Consider the following 11,270-nt stretch of genomic DNA (forward strand, 5'->3'; position numbering starts at 1 on the left):
TGAGCATATGTGTGACAGTGAATCAATATTTAGGTATGTGACGTAATGATTTCATAAGTGTTGGTATTTACCACAGCATGTAAAGGCGGCAGTGCGCGCCCCCGCGGCTCCATGCGCAGTGCGCGCTCCCCCAATGAAAAGTGAGCTAGTGGCGCTGAGGAAAGAATCGGGACGGGACGACCATGGAGGAGAACTTTTGGTATCTTCACCCAGATTCCAAACACTTTTAATCAATTTTGCCAACCGTGGAGGATAAATGTGTTTGTTTTAGTAGTTTGTTGTTATGTGCGGCGGGTGGGGAAGTCGTACATCTCCCAATTTGGAGCCCGAGGTTGGTCTGGAAAAGTTAGCCAAATTAGCTCGCCTCGGCTAAATTAGCCCGCCTCGGCTAGCGAGACCAGGACAAAAACAGGCCCGCGGGGAAACGAGCGAGGCTGCGAAGAGTGACTAGGAATGTCGCCCCCCGGGATTCAGAAGTTCACCTACGGATGAGAAGGACACTCGGGAAGGCAGACGAGAACTTGCGAGCCAGACGACCGCTGCCATGTTGGGGTGGCTGCTGCTGCTCGGCTCTGGCGGCCCGTCCGAGCGCTGGCGATGGCCGCAGTCGGCGGTGCCGCGGCGGCCGCTGGAGGGCTTCTTCGTCGGGCTGCTGCTGATGCTCGAAGGGGCCCTCGGCCTTGGTGTTTCAGCTTCGGGGCTTGACCACAACGGCGGCAACAACCGCAGCGTCAACATTTACATGAGTGTGGACGAGCTCAACAGATTACTGGGTAAGCAAACTTGTTTTAAAGGGAAAACAGAAGAAAGTGATCCTAGAAAAATAAGATGTTTGAAAACATACAAAATATTCACATTAGCTAAAGTTGACATGTGTAAGAAAACTGTCAAATAGATATTAGGAAAAACGCATAAACAAAAGGAAGTAATACAGTAAAAAATGGAACACTGTATAAAACCAGAAAATGAGTTGCGTCAGAAAAGTTCCAGTACTGACATCTCAATAGATAAACTACAAACCAATTTTTGTTTTTTATGTGGGTCAAACAATCAACCAGAACATCTTCAAAGATGCCCTACTGTGTTTGCTTTGCGTGAAAAGGTCAAAGGTTGTTGCAAGCTCATGCCTGCTCACAATGTAGTGAGCATCTGACAGTTCCCGGCTTTGTGGCCCTCCCTTTTTTAAATTTATTGTAATAGCAGTAAGACTCAGTATAGAGGATAAAGTGCAACATCTGCATGTCAAGTCTCCGTGGGACAACGGATGGAAACATTTCTCTGATAACTTTACCAAATGAGACTTTTCTCCAGTGAACTGCAAGAGAGACATTTGGGCCCAACTCAAATGTGTACACTATCCCTGATGGCTTTTGCATGTGACGGATGTGTCGTTTAAAAGCAAACACACACTTTGGAATGCAGAAGATGTCCAATGAGTTAACATTTTGTGTATTTTGTGCTTATCTGTATATGTATATCATCCTGCAACCAAGATTTGTGCGTGGCATTTGACAAAATGCGCCTCCTTAAAGTCTAAAAGTAGAAATCATTCTCTTGAGTCCCAACTTAATCATTTCTTCAGCAAATGTTTGTTTATTTGTGTAGCAAACAAGCATCAGTGAGGTGCTTTTGGAAGCAGACGGCCCGGCTGGCATTCCTGCCGTCATCGCCCCCCCCCGAGGCCCTCCGTTGAATAAAAGCAGGCGGTTGATGTTGGGTCCTTTTGATGTGAAAAAAAAAAACCTGCATTTTGTGGCTTTGAAAGCTTGCTATTTTTGAAACCTTTCAACTTCTGCCCCACAGTCCAACGACAGAAGACAGCGCCCCATGCTAACATGTTAGTTACGTCTTTATCAAGAGCTACATAATTTTTTTCCCATTATTTTCCGTAGCTTTGTGCCTTGGGGGAGGTAAAGGCGCAAGAGTGGGCTACAAGAGGGTCTTTGTTCCACGCGAGCGTGACCTCGGCACCTGCTCGCCGCCACCTTTTGTCCTTTCGCTTTTAACGTGCAATGCGATCCGCCGTGGATTTGCTTCGTGTTGTGGTTTATTCGGATTATTTGAGTCAGTACACGAGCGAAAGTGCGTTGGATAAAGTGTGGCTGGTTATAAAAGCGTTAATAAATGATAGCGTTGACGTTACGGAGGTCAAGTGTACTTGAGTGGAGTGTTCCTATCGCGAAAAGGTTTTGATCCCAAGGGAAGTGATCACTCAAAACAAAATCAACACGCTGCCACGCTGGAATTCAAAACATCAACCCCCAGTGGACAAACAAGCCTGTTAGCATCGGAGTTAGCTTTTAACATCGTGTCGTCTTAAGTTGTGAGGAAAAGCTTCCATTTTTGGACTGGACTTTGTCTTTCCTGTCCCTACCTGTGTTAAAGTTGCTAAAAAAAAAAAAAAAAGTGAAAGGGAGAAGTGATGTCACGCTTGGTTGCGCCGCTTTAATTGCTATCGAAGAGCGCTGTGGCCTCACGCGGAGACACGGGGGGAACGCAGAGTTCAAGCCGGAGAAAGGCAATTATCGTTTTCGCTCATTGTGTCTTTTGACTCCAACTGTTTATTAACTCAAAAAAAAAGTGTCATTAAAAACCACAAGATGAAGATGATGCGTTTCAGGAATATCTGTTTTGAAACATTTCCTTCTCTTTCGAGCCAAGGTGAGTGATTCTGCTAATACTCGCACCACGTGTTCCGTCTTTTGATCTCGGCTCATAAATGGAAAGAAAATCAGCCCTGCAGGCATAACGCCCACTGCCACCCGAGGCCCTTGAAGATGTCGCCCATCTGCTCCCTAAGCTGGCAGCAAAGGCCTGAGATGTTTTTAATTGAGTCAATATGAGGAGGTGGTCCGAGCCCCGAGGCCGCCGCGCACATTCTTGCCGAAAAACGAGATCCTCCGAGTTAGGACGGAGAGCTGAAACGTTCTCTTAACCCCTCGGTGAAATTGCCCTCATTTTGGAACTCGTCCGCACTTTTTGAACTTCACTTTTCCAGGTTTCAAGTGCTAGCAGATGTGCTTCTCTCACCAAGCTCAAATTCACATTGAACCACCAGCAAAGCAAAATGGCTGACTTTCCAGAAATGTGTTCTCCAGGTCTGGACGCAGAGCTTTATTACGTCCGCGACGATGTGGTGAACCTCAACGCCATGTCGTTCACGATGCCCGTGCCCAGCGAGACCGACAGCCTTCACTTCACCTGGCACGCCAAGTCCAAGGTAAACGTCACTTTGGACAACACGTGAACGTCAGAATTTCTTTTTGTACGCTGAATTCTTTTTGACTCCTTAGGTGGACTACCGCTTAGGTTTCCATGTGGAGAATCCCGTCACCATGAACGCCCCACAGAGCAATATTTCCAATCAAGGGGAGCTTCCCCGCTTTCCCTCCGGTTCGTTGCGAATATTCTTTCTAATTTCGGTCACGAGCATGACAAAATTGTTTCTCACGCCTGCGTGCTCCCAACAGTTTTTCGAGTGGACCTTTTCTGCTCGGGCAAAGTGGACGGCGAAGCCGTCGTGACGGTGCAGCTCAACGTGACCTTGCGGGCCGACAACTACACAGTGCTCAACTTCAAGCGGAGGAAAATGTGCTACAAAAGTAAGCTGGGAAAGTTGATGAGTAAATCTTTGGCGAATCGATTAGCACGATGACGTCAAAACGCTGTGGCTGTTTTCTCGTAAAGTCTAACGCTGGTCTCTTTGTCCTTTTTCTTTCGGGCAGGAATAGATTCCGACCCAAAGATTCCATTTCCTTTCACCAACCACACCCTTCACACGCTTCAGCAGCCCGACTGTGAGTATGGCCTTGTGGGAGCGTGCTGCCACCACAGCTCATAAAGTGGCATTCATTGACTCGTTCAATTTCTTGATAATTAACGATTTTGGAGATGAAAAGTCCCCTGTTTTTTTTTTTTAATCTTCTGGATAACCATCTCACGTAGTGCTTGGCCTCCTTTGTGAGCGCATTGCTATTAGCAGCACCATTAGCGGGCGGCTTTAGTTCTGCTCCAGCAAGCAGGAACAACCTGAGGCATTCTAAAGCTTGAAGTAGCAACTTGACAAGTGGCTGCCATCTTTGTGGACCATAAAAAAAAAAAAAAACATGGAATGAGCACGTCAAATTCCTCAAATAAATTCACAGAAAAACTCCTGAGATGCTCTCTAAGAACTTCTCTTTCCATCAGTTGACGGCGTGGCTGCCCCCACCACCTCCACTCAGGTCTTCTACATCAGCGTGAGCGTGTGCTGCATCGTCATCTTCCTGGTGGCCATCATCCTGGCCATCCTGCACTTGCACAGCATGAAGCGAGTGGAGATGGAGGACAGGTCGGTTTCTTTCGTCCAATGACTTCATTGAATATCATTGACTAGTTTTTCTTTTCCTTTCGTTATTCCAGTGTGAGTGACAGTGGAAGCTCACAGGGACTTTCTCAGCCTTCCACGCAGACCACGCAATACCTACGGGCCGACACGCCCAACAACGCCGCACCCGTGTCTAGTAAGATTTTATCATTTGTTCTGCATCTTTTAAATGTTTTCTGAAGATTGCGCAAGACTGTTAAAATAAAAAAAAAAGATGATTCTGTTGCTATTTCTGAAATTTTGCTAACAGTGGCTATGCTAATATAATGAGACACTATCCTGCGTCCTTGTCCAAATGTGATTAGCGAGCAAGAATGCTGACGCGAGCTCAACTGCTGTCACGAGATGGTCAAAAAGTCAAATCGCAAGATCTGGGACCCGTGAAGCTATTTTGCTGACACCCACTTTCACTTTGAATGATTTTGACACATGCAGAGCTACTGTACGCTCAAGGTTGTTTTTAGAAAGGGCAAGAATAGCTGCAGAAAGTTGGAAATTCATTTTTCAGGCTTTGACACTTTGAGGATTTTTCCAACCGCAAGCAGGGTGACGTCTTACAAGTCATTGTCGCCCTCTAGTGGACACAACGTTCATGTCCCATACTGATTTGGACTCCACCTTCCATCATCTTACTGCCTGATTTTATTTTTCGCGTCAGAGCTTATAACAAACGCCTACTCAACACTAACAAGTCCCTTCATCGGATATTCCAGTGCGGCTGTTCCTATTAAAGTGACTTGTAAGCATCATTTGTGTAATCCTTGCCGTCCCCCTTTTCCCCTCCTTATCTATCCTCTTATCAGACAACCACCCCAGTTCCGCACCCATTCTCCAGCTTGCAGCCTCCTCCTTCCAAAACACCGGTGCCCCCCCTCACGAAACCAAAAGTAAGTGACCCCCGCTAACGCCTTGTACATCACATGCACCGCTTTGCTACAGTTTGCCTCAAGGGGGCAGCATTGACCATCAAGGCTTTTCTTTTTGCCCGACCCGCATGCCACTACCGTGCCTTCACTTTATCTCATCCACTCTGCTTGTTTTGCTCGAAGCAGCCTTATCGCAACGTGTACTCACGAAGTTTGTGTGTGTGTAGATGTTTACAATGTGTACATGTGCGTGTGTGTGTGTGTGTTAATCGAAGTCCAACTCGGAGTTTATGCTGTTGAGTTTAACTAGGGCCACTTTCAACATTCGATTTCATAATCTGCAAAAAAAAAACAAATAAATAAAACCAAAATGAAGGCAGACATTTGATGAAGAGGTGGAGTCGGACATACATAATTCCTTGCCAATGACAATTTTCATTCCATTTGGTGATGATGGTTAAAAAAAAATAAATGGCCAACATCAGGCTTGGAGAGTTAAGAGAAGTGGCATGTATGCTGTCAAAGTGATGTAAAGCAGATACTCTTCCAGTAAGTAGACCAGGCCCGGGATTTTGTGTTTACACTTGGATCATCCCATCCCTCCCTCCCTCCCTCCCTCGCTCCCAGGCTTCCCATCACTCCGCATCGAGAAAAACGACCTGAGGAGCGTGACTCTCATGGAGGCCAAGGCCAAAGTCAAAGATATCGCCATCTCGCGGGAGAGGGTCACACTGCGGGATGTCCTCCACGAAGGTATCATCATTTCTTACTTTGGCTTCTTTGGACTAGCAGTGGGAAAAAAATCACAATCCGATCCATTTTTGGGCTGATTCATCCCCATTTTTAAACCACATTGAGATCTCTTGTCATGCAACTATGTTAACCTTCCACGTTGCCTTCATTCTTTGGACGCCGCTTCGCTTTGTCATGGTGTGAACAAGACCGTCTTTCAGTCTGCTGGACTTCGGCCCACTTAGGTGGATTTAGTATCCGTACGTTTCCCCGAACGGCTGACACAAGCACACTGGCCCGTGTCTGGGAACGCGCGATCGGAACGTAAATATTTTAAAGATTACTCTTTTTCGATAAGCGCCGTCCATAAATCCTACTCGACTGGGCCGAGTCATCCTGAATAAAGCAACGGAGGGTAGCGGGGAAGTTGTCTCGTAATTTCTCACGTACAAAAGTGGTGCGTGGATTGGCTTCCCGGCAACTTGACTGTCGGCCCGCTGTTGAAATTAATAAATTTGAACCTTTTCGATGTGCTCGGTTTCCGCGACTTACTCCCCCTCCCATTTTGAAGTTAATTAATGAATCCGATTTCCACTGCTTTTGATGAGAGGACTAGAAAAGTCCGTATTTTTCTTTTTGATTCTTTGGCTTGCAAAGGATAAAATAAATATCAGATAACTACCGGAGCATACGCTTGGCACATTGCGGTGAAAAATGAACCCTTGCGGCCTGCCAACCGGTCCGAACACGCCCGCCGCGTACGCTCCAGGTGGGAAGAGGAGGCGCCGAAACACTGAGCTTGTTGTTGGGCCTAGCTCGCCCTCAGGGCTCAGATGTTTTTCTAAACTTTACGTCCACGCTCTGCTGCTCACCTCACTCGAGTCGCCGCCTCAAGCGCTCCTCTGACAGTTTAGACAACGGCGGTGATGAATGCGCTCGCTTGGCTTCTCGTGTGGTTCTTCAAAGAGCTGCTGAAGCTTGATGCAGTGATTAGCTCAGTGTGACATTAAAACTTTTAAAAAACACTTTTTATTTTTTTTTTAACACAGGCACCTTTGGCCGCATCTTCCACGGCGTGCTGCTGGATGAAAAGGACCCTGCCAAGGAAAGGCCAGTCTTTGTCAAGACTGTAAAAGGTATCCATGCTAAATGTTAGGACATGGATAAAGTTCTCACCGTTTTGGAATGCACTAATGGAGAGTGTTGGAATTCCCGCTTTGTTTGCAGAGCACGCGTCGGAGGTCCAGGTGACCATGATGTTGACTGAGAGCTGCAAGCTTCGTGGCCTTCATCACAGGTGAGCTGAGCAACGTTTCAAGGGATGAGGACCGGATGGAAGTCAGCAGAAAGTTGACTATTTTGCTTCAAAGTAGCTATCCGAGTCAATGTTGGTGCGCAAAGTGGCTCAAGGACGCAAGTTGACATTCCAGATATCAAAGTTGGAATTTTTGTAACTCTTTGGCAAAAAACACATTTTTTCTTGCTGATATGAAAGTCCACAGAGAACTTGTGACTCCTTCTGAGGATACGGGGTAATCATTTTCCATTGTGCCGACACTGACATTAAATTTTGCTTGCAACGCTTCAACCAATCAGGAAGAAGTCATCTTAAGTGGACACATTTTGGCCGACACCGTTTCCTCCTCGCCATGCCAAGGCTTCCTCTTCCCCTTTGCCCTCTAACAATGTTTTGGAAGAAATCCCTGCCAACATAGCTAGAGTACCTAATCAAATGGCCAGTGACAACAAATGTCCCCCGCCCCCTCCCTTCCAGAAACCTGCTACCCATCAGCCACGTGTGCACGGAGGACGGCGAGAAACCAATGGTGCTGCTGCCATTCATGGCCTGGGGGAACTTGAAGCTTTTCCTGCGCCAATGCAAGTTAGCAGAGGCTAACAACCCGCAGGTGAGAGTCTTACAAAACAGCACAAGGAAAAAAATATCTGGATTTGAGGGATATTGTAATAAAAAATGGCACCACTACCTGATTTACAGCTGCAACGCTTATTGCAAAAGCGACGCCGTTTCCCCCCCGCCAGGCTGATAATAATGAGATTTCTTTCAAACTCGCGTTTCTCTCAAAGGCTGCAAAGTGAGTTTTGCCGAGGACTGCAAGCTCCATCTTGCAAATGTGTTGAAAAGCACACAAAGGCCGATTGTCTACAGCGCGGCCCGATCAGGTGCCGTTCATCCGCGCTCAAAGCAGCTGGAACCGCAAAACCCCCAGCTAGCCTCGGTCTTCTGCCTGATTGACGATTTGACACCTCATCTGAGATTGATTGCCAATGTTTGATAAGCACGTTTTCATCGCGCCAGATCGAGCTCACGTAAACTTGCGAAGCGGGTTTGGATGAAAACAAAAGAATAACTGTTTTGTAAAGGTACGGCTGGGTAAAGGAAAAAAAAAAGTTCGCTATCACATAATGGATTGTTCAATTAGGGCGAAGTAAAGAAACAATTTTTGCAAAGTTGCATTTTTTGGGCGCTGCTTTCTACGTGCCCAAAATGGCTGAAAGACTGAAAATGGCGCCGTTTGGACTCCCCTGCTCAAAACCATTCTGTCCAACTATTGACTTAAAAAGGAAACGAGGGCAGCGTGACACCTAAAGTCACAGCCAGTCGCTACCGTGTGTTTCCTGCACTTAAGCGCTGTCCCCTCCTCCCCCCACTGTGCTTCCTGCTAGGCCATCTCCCAGCAAGACCTGGTCTACATGGCCATCCAGATCGCGTGCGGCATGAGCTACCTAGCCCGCCGCGAGGTCATCCACAAAGACCTCGCCGCCAGGAACTGCGTGTAAGTATCCGTCCACGGCCGTTTAAAAAAAAAAAAAAAAGATTTCGCCTGATTCCGCTTCCTTGCTCCCGTCAGCATCGATGACAACATGCAGGTGAAGATCACGGACAACGCCCTGGCCCGCGATCTGTTCCCCATGGACTACCACTGCCTGGGCGACAACGAGAACCGGCCCGTGCGCTGGATGGCGCTGGAGAGCTTGCTCGATAACGACTTCTCCAGTGCCAGCGATGTGGTAGGAATTCACAGCTCGACTCAAACCAAACTAACCCCCACACATTCTTCACACGGCCTCGCTATCCGATGGAAGCCCGAAAGCGCCGCCCGCCGAGGTCGACTATTTAGCTGAGCTTCAGGGTGAAGTCCAGACGCAAAGACGCTCACATGACGCACGCAGCATGACGCATTTGAACTCACCACGCGCTCGCCTGGAGCTAGAACGCCGCGGTCTTCTCCTCTAATAAACATCTTGCTCCGTTACGTCATCACCCGGCCAAGTCTTGGAGCGAGCCAATCGGATGCGAGGATATCGGACTCGTCACCGTCAACCTCGTCTTCTAACAAAAGGCGATTTCGCTCGCACGTTCGCACGGCAGTGAATCACACACCGGGCTTGTCCTCACACGTGCCGCTTCGCTGGGTTTCGTAACGGCAATCGCACACCGGTACTTTTCACTAACAGGTGTTTGGCATCGTCGGTTGCAAGTGCGCAATTTGGGATTCCATTTTTGGACTTGTTTGTGTGTTTCTTTTAATGTCTCATTTGGTTTATCAAAGCAAATGACCTCAGCGGCTTGTTAACAGCGACAAGAAGGAATTTATTTTGCATGTCAAAAAGATTTCAGCATTACTTCCATGTATTGTTTGTCCCGCCGGGTGTTCACAAAGCATTTCAATAATCAATCAATTTTATTTTCTCCGCGCAGTGGGCTTTCGGCGTGACGCTGTGGGAGCTCATGACTCTCGGCCAGACGCCGTACGTCGACATTGACCCCTTTGAGATGTCGGCCTACCTGAAGGACGGCTACAGGATAGCGCAGCCAATCAACTGTCCCGATGAACTGTACGTTTCGATAAGCCGCTCATTTAGTTACCTCCGCTGTTTTTCCATTTAATCTTATTTTTCTATTTATACAGACTTAGTCCTATATTATGACAAAATATTTTCGCTGGGCTGTCTGATTCATTTCCGACATTCTCTGTGTGTGTTTTGACTAAAATTGAAAGTCGGTGATGCGTGCAGAGATTTCCTGCCAAGTACAAAAGGTGATGAGGCGACTGTGATGAGGCCACAAAATAAAAGTGCCGATTCCCGTTGCCCAAATTCCTCCGCCTTTGTTGACGTCTTCTTTCGTCTGCCGTGTTTGTGTGGCAGGTTCGCTGTCATGGCGTGCTGCTGGGCTCTGGACCCTGAGGAGCGACCCAAATTCCAGCAGCTGGTCCAGTGCCTCACCGAATTTCACGCCGCTTTGGGGGCTTACGTGTAAAAAGCCTTTCACTCGTGCCTTATCGAAGAAAACAAAATGGAGGCTGATGACTTTGTCCATTTTTGTACAGGTTTTATTTTTTGATATAGCCTTTTACAGCATAGCAAGTATTTTTCCCTCGGATGTTTTTCCACTTGAGGACTTTCCCTTTTGGGCATTTTTCCACCGACATTCACGTGCCGTGTTTTAAAGGCATTTGGGCGTTCGCTTGTATATCATGTACGGGCGCGGTACGACAGTTTTCTCGGGGTGCCGCTTTGCGTATTACGTCATCGTTCACTTGTTATATTCCAACAATATACGTTAGTTATATATACACCGATGACGGGATTCATTGATGTTCACAAATTTGTCCACATTGCTGTAAACATTCAACATATTTTGATGGGATTTTTTTTTTTGGGGTGTTTTTCTCCCAATCACTGCATGTCGGATGATGGTGCTTGAATGAATGAATGACATTCACTATTAAATGTTATTTCTTTGATGTTTTTCCACCATTTTTTCTTAAGACATCAACATTTAAGGTTTAGTCTAATGTCAAAACAAGGTCAAATTTGACCTGATCAATTCTAACTTTCTTCAACTCACTTGTGCAATTATGCAACCAATGTAACTGCCAATGTTTTTATTTATCACTCCATTCTCAGCCCCATTCATCAACACTAGATTCCAGCCTCCACCACTTCCTCATTAGCTTCAATTATCCTGTCACCAAAGTGATGACTTAATGAGCAAATAGTTCATGAACACTGTTCCTTTGCATTACATCCTTTGTGTGTGCGGGAACACATTAGTAATTGACCGATCATGTAATCACAATTATATGTTTTCATCATACAATGAACCCGTGGGCTTTTCCCGTATACAGGCAAGTTTGAATTTCCATTAAATCAGAATTTTGCGTGCTATTTTAGCATTCAATTTCCTTTTGTTAGTATAAATAACACTTAATCCAGAAAAGCTCAAGATGAGTCAAGGTATCGTTGTGTGTTTAAATTGCGTGGAAAGTGTTTTAAAAAAA

At 46.5% G+C, this 11,270-nt stretch overlaps 1 protein-coding gene across 2 annotated transcripts; it reads left to right on the top strand.

The window, feature by feature from the left end:
- Window positions 1–110: 110 nt before the first annotated feature.
- ryk (receptor like tyrosine kinase) lies at window positions 111–10,733 on the top strand. 2 transcript variants are annotated; one of them, XM_088393167.1, is made up of 16 exons: window positions 111–773; window positions 3,099–3,220; window positions 3,294–3,393; window positions 3,471–3,602; window positions 3,726–3,797; window positions 4,189–4,330; window positions 4,402–4,502; window positions 5,170–5,253; window positions 5,860–5,985; window positions 7,014–7,100; window positions 7,192–7,261; window positions 7,739–7,871; window positions 8,650–8,759; window positions 8,835–8,994; window positions 9,686–9,822; window positions 10,135–10,733. In XM_088393167.1, exons 1-16 carry the CDS (start codon window positions 545–547, stop codon window positions 10,244–10,246), a joined length of 1,917 nt encoding a protein of 638 aa, XP_088249293.1. In that variant the 5' UTR covers window positions 111–544; the 3' UTR covers window positions 10,247–10,733. The 2 variants fall into 2 exon arrangements, with proteins under 2 accessions (XP_088249293.1, XP_088249294.1); XM_088393168.1 differs by lacking the exon at window positions 5,170–5,253.
- Window positions 10,734–11,270: the final 537 nt, after the last annotated feature.

The sequence above is a fragment of the Syngnathus floridae genome, chromosome 13, assembly GCF_059516105.1.
Source record: "Syngnathus floridae isolate MCC-2025c chromosome 13, RoL_Sflo_1.0, whole genome shotgun sequence".
NCBI classification, from domain to species: Eukaryota; Metazoa; Chordata; class Actinopteri; order Syngnathiformes; family Syngnathidae; genus Syngnathus; species Syngnathus floridae.